The 22147-nt window shown below is 36.0% G+C and overlaps 1 protein-coding gene across 2 annotated transcripts in view; it reads right to left on the bottom strand.

Moving 5' to 3' along the window:
- Positions 1–4275: 4275 nt before the first annotated feature.
- The window catches only part of FDX1 (ferredoxin 1), a 39872-nt gene continuing 22000 nt past the window's right edge, over positions 4276–22147 (bottom strand). Inside the window, exons 3-4 of one of the 2 annotated variants that reach the window (XM_057491090.1) lie at positions 13409–13538; positions 4276–4953 (exon numbers count right to left, since the gene is read on the bottom strand). In XM_057491090.1, the coding sequence (XP_057347073.1) occupies positions 4839–4953; positions 13409–13538 (245 nt within the window). In that variant the 3' untranslated portion in view covers positions 4276–4838. Of the gene's footprint in view, positions 4954–5480; positions 5607–13408; positions 13539–22147 lie in introns of those variants that run through there. The other variant, XM_057491091.1, reaches the window with a different exon arrangement.

The following is a 22147-nucleotide window of genomic DNA, read 5'->3' as shown; positions in this document are numbered from 1 at the left end:
GACTCACAGACTCCACCTCAAGAAGGGACTAGCGGTTACTAAAGGGGACAGGTGAGGGAGGGCAGGTGGAGAGGGAGGGAGAAGGCGATTTAGGGGTATTCTGATTGGCACATGGTGTGTGGGGCGTCACATGGAGAACAGTGTAGCACAGAGAAGACAATTAGTGACAACACTAGGCTGATGGACAGTGACTTCAATTGTGTATGGAGGGGACTTGATAAAATGGGTAAATGTTGTAACCACAGTGTTTTTCATGAGAAACCTTCATAAGAGTGCTTATCAATGATACCTTAATAAAAAAAATAAAAGTAAACAATGTATATTTCCACTTTAGCAACAGGTAGTTCCCTTCTTTTATTAGAAGTCACTCCTTTTTCTTTCAATAAAAAGGTAATGAGTTATTTTCAGCTCAGCCCACATTCAGTTGTACTCTGCTTCTTTTTGTAATTATAGCCTAGAAATTTTCAACTCATAACTACCTCTTGAGGATTTAACATATGTGGTTATCAATGCAATATTTCTCTAACATAAATTATAATAAAGCACTCCCATTTTTAGTGCACTCATCAGATGGGTAGTTAGGCTTAAGATTAAGATTAATCCCTTTATATATTTGTTTTTTAAAAAAAGCTAATCTGAATGCAAAAGCCAAAGAATCAAGTCTTGGTATGCAATTCATCCATAACAGGAATTCTACCTATGCTTCAATACCTAAGGTTTAGATTTTGAGAAGCAGCATAACCAACAATCATATAGTGCTTTACTTACTGTTACATGTTTACACACATCATCTTTTAACTTTCGTAATTACAAAATTTTGTCCAGTGGATACTATTATATGGGTGAGAGAATAGTTTGGCTGAGGCAATTGTATATGATTTTCTCTACTTAAATATGTAAGCAGAAGTTTAGTAGGGTTCAGTGACTACCTTAAGATGGAATATTAATGATGAAGCATAGAGAGGCCTCTAGCAGTCATTGTATAATTTTCTCTGAATTATAAAGGACTCATATAATTATACAGTGAGAATATGTCAAGATTTAGTTAACTCATTAATGAGGGACCAGTAGAATGACAAAGCTGGTTCAAAGAAGGATATGAGAAACTAATACATGCATAGGTACAGCATGCAAAAAAAGAATGCTTACTAAGACTGCAGAGATAGATACAAAACTGGATAAAGCTCTAAAAGGCAAGAAACCATAACTCCTGGAGTTACCTCTTCTACCAAAAAGGAATCCTTTGTAACCTATCCAATATTCTCTAAGTTATTTAATATCTAACTTTAGAGGTCCTAATCTATAGTGAACACTAAGTTAAATTACTTCCCTAAGAGCAGGGGTCAGCAAATATTTTTGTGTGTGTAAGGCCAGATAGCAAATATTTCAGACATTACAAGGCCATTTGGTCTCTGTCACAACTACTCAGCTCTGCTGTTGTCATATGAAAGCAGCTGTGAGCAATAAGTAATGAATAAGCATGTCTGTGTTCCCATAAAACCTGATTGACATAAAACAGGTGGTGGACTTGATTTGATCCACAGGACATAGTTTGCCAAACGCTCTGACCTAGAATGCCACATGATTCTTAGGTGGCCAGTTATACAAGGCCAGTTATACAATTCTCAAGGTACAACTTTGAATAGACGTGCAGTAATTTTTTTATGCTTTACATCCAAGTTTTAGACAATTTTTTAAACATTACCCAGGTCTTTAAATCCCCACACTCTTTCTCCAATACAGAGGGAAGCTTACTTTGTTGTCTCTTAGGCTCACTCAGTCTTTGGACTTCAGTTAAGAAAGAAAATAAGATTGTCAAAGAAGACTAAAACAAAACTACTAAGAAGAGTGTTTCCCACTGTTTCTCAGTCTTTGGCTTGCTTGGTTTGGGAATACATTCTGTGAATTAGCTAACCCTTTTCCCCTGCCTTGAGGAATTCTCATCAGGACCAGTGGGAAGCCTAATGCTGGTGAGACAAACTGGGGGCTATCAGAGATGCGTGATACCAGATACGTCCCAGATGGAGAAGCACCCGTTTGGAGGCATGGTCCTGACAGTTCTCATGGTTCAAGGAGACGGAGTCCACGTGCGACCTGTGGACCTCAGCACTCACATTTCAAGAACCACCAACCTATGAGACCTAAGACCAGCAGAGGGACCTGTTCGGCTCATTCAAAAGCTGTTTCATCTAAGGTCTGTTTACAAAAAGAACCAAGTCCTTTTTAAAAGAGTGGAAAACAGTTGATCTCTCAAGAAAAATGTCCTATGATACCTGAACTCCTAGCAAGTTGGAGTTGGCATGCAGGCTTGTATATAGGACTATATATAGGAGCTCATAAAGTCTCATCCTTAACAAGTGACTGCCACAGAGCAAATGCTAGGAGCATATTCCTTGTAAGACCAGGTTCTAATTAGTTCAAATATTTGATGTATACATACTGTGGGTTAAATAATAGGATAGATACTACAGTAACAAAGTTGAACACAACCCAGGACTTATTCTTAAAAAGCTTAGTCTATAAGGGGAAAAATGAAGTAAGTGCTCTATGTAATATTCTATACAATGTCATATGCAGTAAACACTAAAAAGGGCAGTCTGAGGCAGAGTATGGACAGACGAAGGCATGCTAAAGACTGCTGGGTACACCAAGGTGAGTGTTTCAGAAATGGCAAGTAGGCAAAGGGAGTCAGAAAGACACATGGCTCTGCTTAATTTTATAACATTATCAAATCAAGTCTAAAAATTAAGTAACAGATAATACACCCAGATATAAGAAAAGCAAATGGGAGTCAAAAGAAGAGTAAGACATTGATTAAGATGATTTGTTACTAACAGTTTTTTGAAAAGTAATACCTCTCACTATAAAGATCTTTCCATCAGCTTCTCTAAGTTGATTCTGGTAAATTTAAATTATCTTTTAACTCCCGGTCTCTGTTCTGTCATAGCCACATTTGTGTTTACAAGTAATCACGCTTTCCTCCTGCCAGCTGGTTTTCTAATTTTCCAGTTTCTAAAAACTTATAAACAGAAGAAAATCTGATAAAAATAACTTGACATCATGTGATATGTTGACACATTAAAGAAATCCTGTTGTTGCTTAACCAAGGTCATATTTCTATTCTTAAATATTCCCTAACAACAAACAAAATTTCTATGTAATGTCTGAATGTCTTTGAATGAAGACATTCACTTAAAATGAAGTATCATACGCTATTTTTAGAAATGCACATGTAATACATTATTTTCTATTTTCTTTTTCATTATAGAGTGATAAGTTATCCAATAAATAAGCCATCTCACAAACTCTGATCCAAAATGTGATTTACCACAAAATTCAAGTAGTTGAAGGTAGGGAAAAGCAATTAAAAGAGTTGTAAAATGGAAGAAAAAGAAAAGATGGGAAAATATATAATGAACCTTAACTTTCCATTAGAAAACAATTTTTCAAGTGAAACATAATTTTTCTAAATGCTGAATGACCATTATAGAAACCATGTGGACCACTATATGGGTACTTAATTAGAAAGAAAATAGGAAAATTGTCCGTTAAGACAAAAATTCAACAATATTTTAACAGTGAAAGTTAGGCAAAAGGTTTGGAAATTTTTAGAATGTTTCACTTAAACTATTCAGCAGTTTTGAATTACTTATGTAGTAACAGGATGGTTTACCTGTGAAAACCAAATACAATATTAAGTTTCAGCACATATTCAACAATTACACAGAGTACTTTACAAAAGGAAGATGCCTTTCTTGATAGCAAAATGACAGAGAAATGTAAACTAAAATTACACAGCATTGAAAGGGAGTCTACCATTATTCCTCTTATTTAAATAAACTGTCAAGAAGAAAACTGTTGGGAGTCATAGAATAAAACAAATGAACCATCATAACAAAGAAGATACAAGAATATTTCAAAACATAATGCAAGAGTAAAATCTAGCCCCTCTTAAAAAGTTTAGAACACACTTTTTTAGAACTAACAGTTAGAAAAGTTAGTTCACAGGCAATAATATGCCAGGTTAACCTGAAAACAGTTGTAGTGGCTTTAAAACATGTCTGCAAATTCTCTGACACCCAGTCTTCAAATGATGGGCCAGACTTAGTGCTTCACTACTATCAAAAAAAAGTGGCATAAGGGATACTGTGATATCCATGACTCGTTGTTGAAAGAAAGGACATAGCTTTTGCCTGGTGTACGAGTTCTCTCCTGGGGCACTATTAAAACCCAGCCACCATGCTGTGAGGGAGCTCAGGCCATAAAGAATTATACTTTTTATTTAAACAAAATTTTGAAATATTTATTTATAAGATAATAACTGTCTTTGAAATTAAGCAGTTTACTGAGCAATTAGTTTTGTCCATACACATTCACATGTTATTGCTGTAAAGAAGATATTTATAATTTCTCCAGTTTCAATCTGAACATACAATTTGTAGTAACAAGATGCAGATTCAAGTACAGATCTTCTAATTTGTTGTTCTATCTTCACCCACATCTAATAGGAATAATAATACCATTTTTTTTAACTTACTTTATAGGTAGCAGGCATAAGATTTATATGAAAAAATTTCCCAAAATCACTAAACAAACATAGGGTAAAACACATAAAGTTTTATCATATTAACTATGTTCTAACATTTGATTTGCTTTTTATAGTCTAACCAAAATAAAGATTGCATACTTTCAGAACTATGAAACTCAGTAGTTAGACAAGGTGAATTAAAGTAGTAAAACTAGTCATAATAATAAACCGATTCATCCATGTTCTCAATTACATTAATAATAATAATTGTAAAAACAGATTAACATTTTGTGAAAATACTCATATTTATTTAGGAGTTCTTGCCCATATCAATGGACTGTCTGGCATCAGCCACGGCATCAGGTACTCGGACAGTCATATTGTCCATAGATTTTGTCAAACAGATTTGGCAGCCCAACCGGGATCTGTATAAAAAAGTGGGAGGTATGGTTTAGTGTTAAGTATATATTATTCACAAGGCAATGCAGTTGATAAGATATTTTCTAAATTAGGGATTTATTTACCTCTTAAATTTCCATTAAGTAGAAATAGATACATACAACCCTTCCAACTAGAGAGTAGCAGAATGTAAATATGAAAATCAAAAAGTGTGTTGTTCCAAAGCTTCATTTTAATCTTTAGTTTCTATCATCTACTAATTCTTTCATAAGACCTACTGCTTTTTTGGTGAAGGGGCTGACAGGCAATGGAATCATCAGACACACAATGGTAGAGGAAAGAGAACTAAGGTTTTAGCAACACCAAGAGAATGATTAATGAAGTCCCAGATAATTAAAACCATCAGACAATAAAAGAAAGTTGTACTTTTTAAAGCCTTTCAAATAAGAAATCTGGAATAAACACATACATATAAGTCATTAATTATCAGATGCCTATTTTTCCCCATATTTTTAATATCTCTAAAACAAGATGTCTTAAAATCAATGGCATTTTACAATCACCTCTACACTGTGAGGTGGCAGGCACATCACAGCTGAAAACTTGTTATTTACATAGGTATCTCTTCAACTGAGTCGAGGGAAATTTGTTAGTACTTTGTGTGTTGAATCTAATTACCCTGAAGAGTAAGTCCAAAAACAATACAAAACAAAAATGAAAAATACAGAAACACAGCCAGGCACAGATTTGATATCAGTAAAGCAAATATTTGTCACTAGATGAATATAATTTCTTTTTTTTTTTCAGAATTACTACCACTTTTATTTAATTTATATTTTCTTTTGTTAACAGTGATGTATAAATCTATACCTAGATAAGTATAAACCACCTTGTCCATATACACAAAATGTTAAGTGATAACTTTGTGCCCTATTTTAATCAGCAGTGCTTTGTTCTTTCTTAGCGGCATGCAAAAATAAATGTATTAGACTTACAATCAAATTGTCCTCCATTTGTTGGAATGTGGTATGTAGGTCTTAGTTTCATTAATGTATTCATTAAGCATTTATTTAGCATCTAAAGGCACAGTACTAAATGTCATTGGGTATGCAAAGAACAGAAAAGTCACTTCAACCCTTACTGACCACCTCTTACGTGCTGGGTAGCAGGCATCCGAGAAGGAGGCAAGATGGGGGTTGGAACCAGACAGACAGTGGTCCAGAAGCAGCACTGAACATGGTGTGTTCACAGGCAACTTTCTTAATCCTGCCAAATAGTTTCCAAACCTCATCCTAAAGAGAGAGAGTAAGCAGGCTCCTCATGGGACTGCTGGGAGGATTAGCTGCTAATATCAGTATTAAAGAGTAAATTTTCACTCCAACAGTAGAGGTGAGACACATTTGCAGATAATTAACATGTGAGATTATGACAAATGCCACAGAGATGGAAAGCCAAGAGGTATGAGGAGAAAGCACTTACTTCTGGCCCGGGCAGATGTGTTTACAATGGGCTTTGAAGGATGGATGGGACTTAATAAAAGAGAAAGAGTAAGGCATTTGAGGCAGAGGCAACAGGGAGTCAAGTCATGTCTGCGGCAATACAGGTTTTTAGGTTGGCTGCTGCACAAGACAGACAAGTACAGGAGAGTGACAGGCTAAGAAGGGGCCAGGCCCAGACAGCTTTGAACACTGAAGAATGAGTTTAGGTTTTAACTGGTGAGCAATGAGGGACTGGAAAGTTTCTGAGTAGAAGTATATATGACCTAATGCGTGATCAAAACCAAAAGTTTCTGTGATAACTGCCCTTGCACTGGTCAACATGTAAGAACTTATTCACTATGTAAGAATTTGTTCACCATGTAAGAACTTGTTTGTTATGCTTCAGAAGATTGAAGACTGTTGAGAATTAGGCTTGGGGTTGATTAATGATTGTGCATTGAGTCCCCTATACAGAATTTTATTGTTGTTAATAACCATTTGATCAATAAATATGAGAGATGCCCTCTCAGAAAAAAAAAAAAAAAAAAAAGAAGTATATATGACCATGTATATTATATATATAACCAAGTATATGTAACTGGTAGAAAAAAAGAAAAGTCCCCTTCTAATAATTCCTATTGTTTAATTAGAAACAGCCTTGAAATTTCCAGAAAAAGACAGCAGAGTATGAAGGCAAAGCAGAAACCTCCTCCCACATACACAGCAAGGAAGCAACTACAGCAACTACAACTAACCCTGAAAGTAACCTGAAGACTAAAGAACAGACCACCTACACCTGGGGAAGAAGGAAAAGACCACACAGAGAACAGGAAAGTGGCCAAGCCACCATCTATCAGACCCAAGCTCTTCCCCCATCCCAACCCAAAAGTGGGAGGGACAGGAATAGAGAAAGGAGGGGATAAACACTCAGGAATGCAGCACACCTGGCCCTGGAGATGTGCTCTGGGAGCACAAGTCCGTATTGCACTGTGTCAGGTGATTAACGGGGGCGGGACACCAGAGAGAGCTGGAGCACTCTGGGAGGCTGACTCCTGCCACTTGTGCAGGACAGGCACACACTCCGGCCCTGCTGAGAGCCAAAACAATTTGAAAGATTTACCAGCAGAAGTGTGCCAGAGGGGCAGAGCTTGGAGGGAACTCTCTCTGGAAGAGAAAGGGCAAGTGGATGACACTTCCCAGGCTCTCCCTCAGCCCAGGCAGTCACTTGAGGGGGCCAGATCCAAATGCTCCACCTTCCTCACGGGCAGTTCAGCTCTGTGGCATGCTTCCTGCACATATGCCCACCCAGCCTGCTCAGCCCAGCAGTATCAGACTTTGCTGCCTGACAGGCAGAGGGATGGCCTGCCCACAATGATCCCAGCAGAAGCACTGCACAGCACACAGAAGGCCCTCTAAGGCTGAGAGAGATCAGCCACTGCCTGCAAACAGGCAGAAAGGCAGTCCCACCTACAGCCCCACAACTGCAACTGCAGCTTCACCGCTCAGGAGAACCAGGCCCTGGCGGGCAGAGTCTGAGCTTCTGAGAACCATAGGACACCTTCATAAAGCCAGGAGGCAGAGTAGACCTATCTATACAAAGGAAGAAACACAGAAACCTAGAAAAAATGAGGAGGCAGAAGAAAATGTTCCAAACCAAAAAACAAGATAAGACACCATAAAATGGGCTAAATGAAATGGAGATTACCAATCTTCTTGATAAAGATTTCAAGGTAACAGTCATAAAGATGCTCACTAACCTGGGGAAAACAACTGATGATCTCAGTGAGAACTTCAATAAAGAGTAGAAGATTTAAAGAAGAGCCACTCAGAGCTAAGAATATAATAACTGAAATGAACACTACAACGGAGGGAATGAATAGCAGACTGCTGGAAGTAGAGGAGACAACCAATGAGATGGAAATTAGAGAACAGGAAAACAACAAAGCTCATGAACAGAGAGAAAAGGGAATTTCTAAAAATGAGAAGCTACTAAGAGAGCTGTGTGACACCACCAAATGAAACAATATTTGCATAATACGGGTCCCAGAAGAGAGAGACAAAAAAGTAGAAAGTCTCTGAAGAAAAATAGCTGAAAACTTCCCCAATCTGAGGAAGGAAACAGACACCCAGGTCCTGGAAACACAGAGAGCCCCTAACAAAAGGAACCCCATAAAGACAACACTAAGACATACAGTAATTAAAAAGGCAAAGATTAAAGATAAAGAGAGAATCTTAAAAGCAGTTACCTATAAGGGAAACTGTAAGGCTATCGGCAGATTTCTCAGCAGAAAGGAATGGCATGGAATATTTAATGTATTGAAATGAAAGAAACTAGTAAGGTAATTATTCAGATTGAAGGAGAAATTAAAGGTTTCCCAGATAAAGTTAAAAGAATCCACCGCCACTAAACAGGCCTTACAGGATATGTTAAAGAGACACCTGTACATGGAAATGTTCTTATGCCTAAATTTTTAATCAGTGAAAATAAACCTACAGTAAAGGCAGCAGACTTACTTACTTACTAAGCAAGTATGAAGTTGGAAAAAAAAAGTAGTAAAATCAACAATGGAGGAGGAAGAAGACTAAAAAATAAGTATTTTTAGATTGTGTTTGAAATATAGTGACTATCAACAATACAGACTGTTAAATATTTAAGACACTACATAGGAACCTTATGGTAACCACAAACATTAAGCCTATAATAGATACACAAAAAACTAAAAAAAATTAATCCATCACAACACTAAAGAAAACCATCTAATTACAAGAGAACAGTGTAAGAGAGGAAGAAAGGAACAGAGAAGAACTACAATAACAGCAGAAAACAATTAATAAATTGGCAATAATTACATATCTATCAACTACCTTAAATGTAAATGTGTTGAATGAACAATCAAAAGACACAGGGTGGGAGAATGGATAAAGAAACAAGACCCATCTGTATGCTGCTTACAAGAGATGCATTTCAGACCTTAAGACATACATAGACTGGAAGTTGAAGGGATGGGGAAAGATATTTCATCCAAATAAAAGGGAGAAAAAGCAGAGGTAGTATTACTTACATCAGACAAAATAGATTTCAAAACAACATAGAAACACCTAAATATGTATAACAAATACTAAGAACTAAAGGGAGAAATAGACTGAAACTCAAACATATTCGGGGACTTTAACACACCACTTACATCAATGGTTGGAGGACCTGGACAGACACTTTTCCAAAGAAGAAATTCAGATGGCCAACAGGCACATGAAAAGATGCTCCACATCACTAATTATAAAGAAATGCAAATCAAAACCACAATGAGATATCACCTCACACCAGTTAGAATGGCCACTATCCAAAAGACAAGAAATAACAAATGTTGGCAAGGTTGTGGAGAAAAGGGAACCCTCCTATACTGCTGGTAGGAATGTAAATTGGTGCAGCCACTATGGAAAGCAGTATGTAGGTTCCCCAAAAACTAAAAATAGAAATACCACATGACCCAGCCGTTCCACTTCTAGCAATTCCTTCTCCAAAAAAAAAATTTCTGATTCAAAAAGATATGCACTCCTATATTTATTGCTGCATTATTTACAATAGCCAAGATACAGAAGTAACCAAAGAGTCTATCAGTAGATAAATGGATAAAGAAGTTGTGGTACATATACACAATGGAATATTATTCAGCCATAAAAAGGGAAAAAATCCTGCCAATTGTGACAACATGGATGGACACAGAAGGTATTATGCTTAGTGAAATAAGCCAAGCAGAAAAAGACAATTACTTTCACTTATATGTGAAATCTAAAAATAAAACAAAACAAAATGAACAAAACAGTAACAGACTCATAGACACTGAAAAGTAACTGGTGGTTACTATGGGGTAGGGATTGTGGTGGGTGGGTGGGTGGGCAGGGTGAGAGGTACTGAGACACAAAATCTCAATCATAATGTAAGTTGGTCATGGGGATGGAAGTGCAGCATGTGGAATACAGTCAGTGGTTCTGAAACATCTTTCTATGTTGACAGATAGTAACTGCACTAGTTGGTGGTGAGGATTTAATAATGTATATAACTATTGAACACTGTGTTGTATACTTGAAACCAATATAATACTGTATATCAACTGTACATCAATTTTTTAAATACACTTTAAAAAAAGAGAAAAACAGCTTTGACAATACTCAACTATGTATTAGGCTCTATCTTCAAGAGAGAAAATGTAGCAAGCTGATTTAGACCAATTCACTAGGACTGTGGTGAGCCCTACATAGAATACTGGTTATTCTTGATGTTCATATAGAGATAATGCTCATCTTCAAGGAATTTTTAATTTAGTAGGAGAAAAAAGAGTAGGAAACAGCTCTCAGTGAAACAGGGAAGAATACCGTAGGTGTAGTGACAGAAGAACAAGCAGTGTTATGGGAACACAGGGTGGGTGGCGCTGAGAGCCCTAGCTGGCCCTTCGACCTTGGAAGTTAAAGTACTAGCACTCTGTGGCTGTTTTCTCAGTCCCTACTTCCTCTGCCTCCTTACAGGTCTCTTTCTGGCTCCAGTGTCTCCCCAGTGTACAGTGTCTCCTACCTCTGGAGAAGGGGACAGATGGCAAGCATTCTTTCACTATTAGTCCCCCAATATTCTGATACTTATGCAAATCTTGAAAACATTTTCTGCAATCACCTTTGTTATACATATCTAACAGTGGAAATACACTGATTATTGTGTATATTTTACCTTCAAGTTTGGTTTTCAATTCAGAGGAAGAGCTTGAAATGTAAAACAGTCAAGGGTTTTGATGCCCAACATAACGGATTCAAATCAAGGCTCTGTCATTCTCTAGCTGTCTGGCCTTGAGCAAATCTGTGATAACTAAACCTTGTCTTCCCACCCTTAAAATGGTAATACGGACAATCTTTAAAGTTAAAAATACTCTTTGTTAAGTGCTTTGGCATAGTATCTGGCATATATGTTGATATTATTATTGCTCTGATGCTAAAAAGTACCATTTAATCAATGTTTTCTCCACCAAACACTGTTCTATGAGCTTCACATAACCCTGTAACACAGGTACTGTTTTAAGTACAGAAACTGAGGCCTCTGTGTAGATGATCCACTTATCCATGTATACTGGTGGCAGCAAGCCATGACAGTCTTCCAATATAGATTCACAGATACATTTCTGAATCTGTCAACCATTAATTGCACAAATAGTTAATGATGCCTTTTTATGAATAAGGCACTGGAGATACAGTGATGAAATACATGGCCCCTGTTTCCAAGGGGAAATAGGAGATAAGTAAACAGTGTAAGAAGTACCATATGAGCCTGGGTATCATCAGGCCATCAATAATCAAATTTAAGTACACCTATAATAAACATTGAAAGGATGAGGTTTTATCTAAAAAATTAAAGACATTTACATAGCACTTAACATTGACATAAAAAGGAAATAAAAGAGTAAATTTGCTTGTTTCTTTGTTTCAAAATTGTATGCTACCCTAGAAATAGTTTTTATGTGGTGACTAGCTTTGAGCAAAATTTCTTTCATTTTAAATATGTCAAAGTGTTTTATAAATGAATGATACCTATGAAAAACATTACATTCTTTTCCCCACAAAGCATTTCTACTAAAATTCTGTGTATTAAGAATATCAGCTATAAAATATTATAGAAGCTCCTTGTTCTCCATTATATCTTGTTCTAAAAGTCTCTGAAATTGATTATCACAGTTCTTGTTCACATTTATATTAGGTCTTTTGTATCTTTTTACATAAGTGTATGTCTTCTAACTATATCTCTCCTTTTCTTCTTGTGTTTTCTTTTGACCTAGAAGACTGTTACACGCACCTACAAATTCTATCTGAACAAAAGGGCAAGCAGTTAGCTGTGATTCATCCCTTCCATTAAAGAGAAACAATTCTCAGAACCAAATTAACAAACTTATTGAGTATATTCTGTATGTTATCATTCAGGAAATAAAAGAGGTCTTAGAGAACATGACACCTGGAGATGGGAGGGGACAGGTAGGTGGCAGTCATAATCTGCTTTGCTTTGGAATCCAAAGAGACACTATTTTCTCACTTTCTCTTCCCAGGGTTATCAGTCTTACCTCCACCAAGGAGGAAATGAACTTCAAAAGGAATAAAATGATTCTTCACCTCTGAATAACTACCAATTGACTTAAACATTTTTGTAAGGATCTGATAAGGTTACATAATACACATGAAATAAAGCTTTTATCACTTTTGCATAATTTTTTTTAAAATCATTTCTTCATTAAGTTCAACAAATTATAATTAAACACCCAAGCCAACCTTAATTAAGTAAACCCTTATTATCTTGCCCTTTGAAACTATAAATCAACTAGCTACTTTCCCTAACTCCAATCAAAAGGCCAGATAATTGTTTTAAAAAAGGTATTACTTGCTACTACAATTCCTACCACTTTTAGGAGCAATTCTTTAAAACCTATTACTTAATAACAAGAAAAAGCTGATCAATTTACTCTAATGTACACTTAGAAATATTCATTTTAACATTATTACTATGTTATATAGGTTTTTTTAAAAATTCTGTTCTCCCAAGTACATAAAACTTTCCATTACAATTTTGTTCAATTATCAACTCTGTCCTTCAAGAACACCATAAAAAGCATTAAATTTAATCTCAACTCATTAAATTATGATGACTATTAATTCCTGGAATAAAAATAGACTAAAAAAGATTTATTAGGATCTAGAACTTTTACTTCCAACATCTCCATTCATTCATTCATTCATTCATTCATTCATTCATCCATTTATTTATTGCTTTTATAAAAAAGAAAGGGTTCATAAGGGCTAAACTGTAGAACAGTGAACAAAGAGAAATATCACATAATTGATATTTAAAGTCTGTGACTGTTGTCTATCTGCACTGCACGTTACTACACTTGTCAGACGTGTCTTAAGTAGATAAAAACTAATAAAACCTTTCTCTTCCCAGATCAGTACACCTGCAGTGGTCTTAAAATCTTACCTATCTGTTAGCCCATATGCCAGATCAAGCATGTCATTCTCCTCATCAGTGACTGCTTCTAACTTCTCAAATATGTGATCTTCAAAGATGAGATGACACGTAGAGCAAGCCAAGGTACCCTCACATGCACCTACAAAAAAAAACAGACACTCAATGTACTCAACTGTGCAAGACACACAATGTCATCATGGTTTTAATTAAGTTAATTATTTAAATTTTAGAATCATCATTAGCATACATACATCATAGGACTTAACTTTAGAATAATAATGAGAACTAGGGACACCTGACACACACACATACACAATTTGAAATCACTTCCACATCTTATTTCAAAAAGGTTCTAGATTAGGTGCTGTGAAGGGAAACTCAAAAATACATAATCTTAATATTGAAGAGCTTACAAATTAATAAACAGACATGCACACATATAAAAATGGATGCATTTTTAAAGTTATATAGTATTAATTTATATAATAGCTATGCAAGTTTTTTACCTTCTCCTGGAGAGTTTAACACAATTAATGAAGCTTTGTGGTATATAAGAGGAATCAGAAAGCAACCAAACCTACACCTAAAGTTAAATACTCTTCCCTATCAATCTCTCCTTGTTCATAATAAATAAGAGTTATTTATTGGATGCCTATTATTTGTCAGGCACCATGAAAAGGGAATGAAGAAGTCATCTAAGCAGAAAGAGAGATCAGGAAAATAATTCCACTCACAATTGCATCAAAAAGAATAAAATATCTAGGAATAAACCTAACCAAGGAAGTGAAAGACCTATACCCTGAAAACTACAAGACACTCAAGAGAGAAATTAAAGAGGACACTAACAAATGGAAACTCATCTCGTGCTCATGGATAGGAAGAATTAATATTGTCAAAATGGCCATCCTGCCTAAAGCAATCTACAGACTCAATGCAATTCCTATCAAAATACCAACAGCATTCTTCAACAAACTGGAACAAATAGTTTTAAAACTCATATGGAACCACAAAAAGCCCTGAATAGCCAAAGCAATCCTGAGAAGGAAGAATAAAGCAGGGGGATCTCGCTTCCCAACTTCAAGCTCTACTACAAAGCCACAGTAATCAAGACAATTTGGTACTGGCACAAGAACAGACCCACAGACCAGTGGAACAGAATAGAGAGTCCAGATACTAACCCAAACATACATGGTCAATTAATATATGATAAAGGAGCCATGGACATACAATGGGGAAATGACAGCCTCTTCAACAGCTGGTGTTGGCAAAACTGGACAGCTACATGTAAGAGAATGAAACTGAACCATTACCTAACTCCAAACACAAAAATAAATTCGAAATGGATCAAAGACCTGAATGTAAGTCATGAAACCAGTTTGAAAAAGACATATGCACCCTTATGTTTATTGCAGCATTATTTACAATAGCCAAGAAATGGAAGCAACCTAAGTGTCCATCAGTAGGTGAATGGATAAAGAAAATGTGGTACATATACACAATGGAGTATTATTCAGTCATAAGAAGAAAACAAATCTTATCATTTGCAACAACATGGATGGAGCTGGAGGGTATTATGCTCAGTGAAATAAGCCAGATGGAGAAAGATAAGTATCAAATGATTTCACTCATCTGTGGAGTATAAGAACAAAGAAAAAAACTGAAGGAACAAAACAACAGCAGACTCACAGAACCCAAGAATGAACTAACAGTTACCAAAGGGAAAGGAACTGGGGAGGATGGGTGGGAAGGGAGGGATAAATGAGGAAAAGGGGCATTACGATTCACACACATAATGTAGGGGGTGGGGCAGTGGGGGTGGCAGGGCACGGGGAAGGCAGTGTAACACAGAAAAGACAAGTAGTGATTCTACAGCATCTTACTACGCTGATGGACAGTGACTGTAATGGGGTTTGTGGGGGGAACTTGGTGACGGGGGAGTCTAGTAAACATAATGTTCCTCATGTAACTGTAGACTAATGATACCAAAATAAAAAATAATTATAATAAAAATAAAAAATAAAATAAAAATGCCTTTGAAACCAAAATCAAAGGGAGAAATAAAGTTTAAGAAACCCCCTCCCCCCTAAAAAAAAAGACAAGAAATAATAAGTTTTGTTAAGGATGTGGAGAAAACGGAGTCCTCACTGTTGAGAGGAATAAAAATTGGTACAGCCACTATGGAAAACTGTATGGAAGTTCTTTGGAAAATTAAAAATAGAACTACCATATGATCCAGCAATTCCACTGAGTTTATTTACCTAAAGAAAACAAAATACTAATTCAAAAAGATATATGTACCCCAGTGTTCACTGCAGCATTATTTACAATCATCAAGATCTGGAAGCAACCTATGTGCCCATCAATGGATAAATGGATGAAGATGTGATTATATATACAATGGAATATTAGTCATAAAAAAGAATGAAATCTTGCCATGACAACATGGGTGGAATAGAGAGCATTATGCTAAGTGAAGTAAGTCAGATAGAGAAAGACAAATACCATATGATTTCACTTACAAGTGGAATCTAAAAAATAAAAACAAAGAAACAAAACAAAAGAGAAACAGACTTATAAACACAGAGAACAAACTGATGGTTGAGGAGGTGGAGGGGTGGAGGAATGGGTGAAATAAGTGAAGGGGGTGAAGTGGTACAAACTTCCAGTTATAAAATAAAAACTCATAAAGTCATAAGGATGTAAAGTACAGTTCAGGGAATATAGAATAATATAATAATGACTTTGAAAAGTGACAGACGGTAACTAGTTATGGTGAGCATTTCATAATGTATGTGTTGTAGTCTATTGTAGACCTGAAACTAATATAATATTGTATGTCAACTATATACTTCAACAACAAATAAGTAAATAAAATAAAATGGCAAATCTCTCTGGAGATACAATGGGACAAAAAAAAACAGGAAACACAGCCTTTCCCTTTAAAATTTAAGTGAAACAATCCTTACAAAATATTCCAAGGAACTTTCTTAATTTAAAAAGCATATACTTTCCTTCAGATTTCTGCTATTAAAAAAACAAGTCCTGAGAACTGCAAGCCATTTGTAACAGAAGATGCAAGGAAAACAAAACTCAACAGTCCAGGGCAGGACGAGATGTGCTATAGAGGAGTAAGTCTGAACTGTTCTTTAAGCCAGTTTTTCTCCACCTTGCTTCTGAACATACTAGGTGAGTAACTCGTATGCTCAGTAACCAGCTTTCATGGCAGGTGGCCACAGAGATCACACTGGCCAGGAGGTTATGGCCACCCATTAACTCCAGCTCTCCCAGATCCAGCCCCTGGAGAAACGGTGATTACGAACCTTTGCTATAGGTTACAGGAAGCTGCTAAAGGATTCTAAGCAGGAAAATGACATGGCATACTTGATTTTAGATAGATCTCAAGGGTGGTTTTGTGTGAAGGATGAATTTGGGATGAAAAGGGGAAAAAGCAATGGAAGAATAAGCAGCAGAAAAAGCCAAGGTGAGAGCCCTGCTAGAAAGGGAGTCCAGATAAAAATGGCCCAAATGGGAGAGAATCAGACACGTGCCACATCAGAAGAGCCCAGTGAAGAAAACAGAAAATCCAACATGGTCTCAGTCACCTCGGAATGGAGAGAAAAGTCCATCTGTCCAGTGAATATGTCTGGGAAATTTAGGACATTCCTTTTTGTGCCACCTGGTCAGATGAAATGAAGAGTTACCACTTATATCCCAGCCCTTCATATGTTTTAAACTCTTCTTCCTTAGGAAACTTCAATTCTTTTAACCTTGTCTTCAAGGCCTTATTTTCATTGTCTAATATAATTTCCATTGCCCTCTCAGGAACCTTGCCAATTGTTTCCATATCTGACACAAAGCTCAGAGCTGAAGAGAATATTCTAATAAAAACTTGACAAATATTGAATACATATTAGTTCACTTCTGCTTCCTACCTGCTAAGTTCCTATTATACATCGTCATGTGTTTATCCTTTAAATAAATGCACCACATTCATGATCCTTCCTTATTTTAACATTTTCCGCTACTACTTGTCAACACATACGTTTTCCTTATTCTTTGTATTAGGAAGAAACGCAAATAGAAACCTTAAGACTCAGAATGAAATCAACTCTGCCTAGATAAGATGGCTAATACTGAACCAGAGAGATTAATGGTCATATTGTGGTACAAATATCACTATTGAAAAAAAATCTGCAGAAAAGATTTACAAGATCCCATAGGTAGCACTTACTGGAAGAAACTCCAAAATAATAAGACAACCTGGGCAATGTTTTCAAGTTGTTTTTTTTTTTTTTGAGATAAACCTGTATATCCCACAGATACATGTATTTTTTTAAAAAAGGAAGTATTTTAGAGAATAGTGAAGACATGTCTCTGAAAAAACATATTTTAAAAAGAGACTAAAACTGCATGAACAAAAGGCTATTTCAGAAAAAAAAAGTTACTCCTTTTTTGTTCTTTTTTATCTAATAAAAAAATTACTACTTCGTGATGGCTATTTCTTTCAATTTATTAATTGCCTGGCCTTATAGAGATAGTCTCCAATTAACAGGCACCTGACTTTTTTTATTTTTTTGGAATACAGTTTTATAAATTTTAACACATGTATAAGTTTTGTATAACCAACACCACAATCAGGATTTACAACAATTTCAACATTCCAAAAAATTCCCTTGGGCTGCTCCTTTGAAGCACGCCCTGTGCCGTTCCTAAACCCTGGCAACCAATTATCTGTTCTCCATCCTATAGTTTTAGTCTCTCCCAGAATGTCATATAAATACAATCCCATAGTATATAATCTTTTGAGAATAGCTTCTTTCACTCAGCATAATACCTTTGAGATTCATACAAATTGTCACGTATATCCACAATTCATTCCTTTTTACTATTAAGAAGTATTCCATTGTATGGTTGTACCACAGTTTCTAGTAGGTATCTAATCTAGTGGTATTGTACTGTGGTTTTCATTTGCACTTCTCTAAAAATTTAAGACACTGAACATCTTTTGGGAGACTTTCCACATTTTATTCCAAAGCCATTTGAGAGAATGGCATCATCATTCACCTCTTGTACCACTGTGAGAGAGCTCTAAATGGCACAGAGTTCCACATAGGTGCAAGTTTAGGTCCTGCTGCCCCTGAATATCTTTTTATGTGCTTATTTGTCATCTCTATAGTCTCTTTGGTGAAGTGCCTGTTCATGTCTTTTACCTATTTTTTAATTGGGTTGTTTGTTCTTACTACTGAATTTTGAGAGTTCTTACATTTTATTGGCTATATGATTTGCAAGTATTTTTTCCCACTCTAGCTTGTCATTTCCTCTTGACAGTGTCATTGGCAGAGCAAAAGATTTTAATTTTGATGAAATCCAACTAAAAAAAATTTCTTCTATAGATTGTGCTTTTAGCATCATATCTAAGAATTCTTTGTTACTCCCAGGACTCAAAGATTTTCTCCATGCTTTCCTTTCAAAGTTCCATGGTTTTTAAGTTTTACACTTAGATGTAAAATAAATTTTGAGTTAATTTTTGTATAACTTGTTTGAGATTGCTGTTTTTCTTCTCCATATGGATATCTAATTGTTCCAATATTATATCCTTTGTTGAGAAGAATATCCTTTCTTTCTTAACTGCCTTTGTATCTTGGCCACAGCCAAGAAGTGGAAACAATCCAAATATCCATCAAGCAATGAATGGGGTACAAAATATGATGCACCCATAAAATGGAATATTAACATTTGGCCATAAAAAGGAATGAAGTTCTGATGCATGCTACAACATAAACAAGATAAACCTTACATATATAATACTCAATGGAAGAAGCTAGTTACAAAAGAACACTTATAATATGATCCTATTTATATATAATACCCAGAATAAGCAAATCTACAGACAGAAAAAGTAAATAACTGGTAGTGTAAGAGTAGGTAAATGGGTTGAGGACTGAGAGATAAAGGGTATAGGATTTCCACTTGAAGTGATAAAAATGTTTTAAAATCAACTGTGGTAAGCAAGTGACAACAGCAAGGATAGCCAAAAAAGATACCCCTTGATGGTATCCCACCCTTATCTACAGTTTGGAATGACTTCAGACAGAAGTGCCTTGGGGAGCTCTGTGAGACTGAAACTCCAGGGCAGCCCAAGAATGAAGACAGCCGTTTTGAGAAGAAGCTGACAAAAAGGCCCATTTCTCTCTCATCTTATCCAGAGTACTGAGTTGTGACCTGCATACTTGGAAGAGCAGTGAGTGGCTGGAAGATCAGCAGCCAGGGCTCACAATGTATTAAAAGGGATACGAATCTTACGATGTCATGGGCCCTACTGGCTGGTAAGCCTCACTTGCAAATCTACCTGGCTAGCCAGTGGGCACCCCGAGCACTCCACACATCTTCCTACCCTGTGGCCAGTTCCCTGTATATGCTCCTAACAATGGCAGGAGTGAGCTTATGCAGACAGTTAGTGAACATGCACAAAACAACCTAAATCTGCAGACTTGGGACAGAATGCCCTTGGGAAAGCAAAAGGGAGGTTGTTAGCACACAATTTGGCTCAATGAGATCCAGAGAAAGCATGTAAGCTTAAAAATTCTACCACAAGAGGCAGCAGGTATGGAGAGGTGAATCCACTGAAGACCTGAGAAAGCCTCCAAATCCTTAGCAGGGCTGACAAACGGTATTTCTCTCCCAAAGTCAGTCAGTAAAGACTAAAGGATGAGACTGCTACTTCAAAAGTGAAGAGAGCAATACAAGACTTCAAGGAACATAAAAAAATCAGGGAAAATGAAACCATCAAGGGAACACAATAATTTTCCAGTAACTGACCCCAAAGACCTGCAGATTTGCTAAGAAGTCATGGCTGCAAACTTCCCAAATCTGAGAGAGATTTGGACATCCAAGTTCATGAAATTCATAGGTCCCCAAACAATCTAAACATAAAGATTATCTTTTCTAAGACATTAAAATAAAACTGTCAAAAGACAAAAGACAAAGAGAGAGAATCTTAAAAGCAGCAAGAGAGAAGAAGCTTGTAACTTACAAGTGAGCCCCCATATGGCTATCAGTGGATTTCTCAGGAGAAACTTTACATGCCAGGAGACAGTGGGATGACATATTCAATATGCTGGTTGAAAAAAGCTGCCAACCAAGAATACTCTCTGGCAAAGCTTTCCTTCAGAAATGAAAGAGAGTTAAAGACATTCCTAGACAAACGAAAGCTGCAGGAGTTTTTTTTAACCACTAGACATGCCTTACAAGAAATGCTGAAAGGAATTCTTGAAGCTGAAATGAAATGATGCTAATCAGTAACACAGAAACATGAAAATACACAACATACCAGTAAAGGTAAGTATATAAATACTCAAATTCAGAATATTCTAATACTGCAATAAGGTGATATTAACCATTTAACAACTTAACTCTGATATAAATGTTGAAGAACAAAAGTATTAAAACTTAGCTATAGTTAAAATAATTTGTTAATAACACACAGTATAAAATAGGCAAATTGTGACATCAAAAACTAAAAGGGCATCATTTTTTGGTATGTGATCAAAGTTAAGTTGTTATCAGTGTAAAGAGACAGCAATAATTATAAAATGTTTTATATAAGCCTCATGGTAACCACAAAGTAAAAAACCTACAATAGATATACAAAAGATAAAGTACACCAAAGCCTGCCACTCCAGCAAGAGAGTTATAAAGGAATACGGGAACTACTAAACAGCCAGAAAATGATGAACAAATGGCATTTATATCCTTACCTATCATAATTGCACTAAATGTAAATGGGTTAAATTCTCCATCATGTAGCTGAATGGATAAAAACACAAAACCCAACTATATGCTGACTACAAGACTCACTTCAGCTTCAAGGACACATACAGGATAGAAAAGATAATTCAAGCAAGTGGAAACCAAAAGAATCTAGTTTAGATATGTTTATATCAGACATAACAAATGAACTCAGAAGCTGTAATGAGATATAGAAGGCAATTATATAATGATAAAGGAACTCATCAAGAAGATATAATAGTAAAAATATATTCACCCAACACGTGAGCAGCAAAATACATTAAATAAATATTAACAGATCTAAAGGTAAAAAATACCAACAACACTGTAATAGAAGGCGACTTCAATGCTCCAATTTCAATAATGGATAAATCACCCAGGTAGAAAATCAATTGGGAAACACTGAAATTCAACTATGCTTTAGGGAAAATGGACCTACCAGACACATACAGAACATTCTACCCCACAGTAGCAGAATACATATTCTTCTCAATTATGCACCAAACACTCTCCAGTATAGATCATGTAAAGTTACAAAACAAGTCTTAAAAATTTAAGAAGACTGAAATCACACCAAGTACCTTTCCCAACCACAGTGGTGTGAAAACAGAAATCAATAACAGGAGGAAAAGTTGAAAATTCACAAATAGGTGGAAATTAAACATCACACTCCTGAACCAGTGGGATGAAGAAGAAATCAAAAGAGAAATAAGAAAATATCTTAAAACAAACAAAGTAGAAATACATCAAACTAAAACTCATGGGCTGCAAGAAAAGCAGTTCTAAGAAAGAAGTTTATAGGAATAAACAGCTACATTAAGAAAAAGAAAAGAACTCAAATAAATAATCTAACTTTACTCTTGAAGGAACCAGAAAATGAACAAAGTCCAAAGTTAGCAAAAGGAAGGAAATAACAAAGACCAGCGCATAAATAAATGGAGGAGACCAGAAAAACAAGAG

This window comes from Manis pentadactyla, chromosome 13 (assembly GCF_030020395.1).
Source record: "Manis pentadactyla isolate mManPen7 chromosome 13, mManPen7.hap1, whole genome shotgun sequence".
Taxonomy (NCBI): domain Eukaryota; kingdom Metazoa; phylum Chordata; class Mammalia; order Pholidota; family Manidae; genus Manis; species Manis pentadactyla.
Note: the sequence above shows the minus strand (reverse complement) of the source record. Positions and strands in the feature narration are given on the sequence as shown.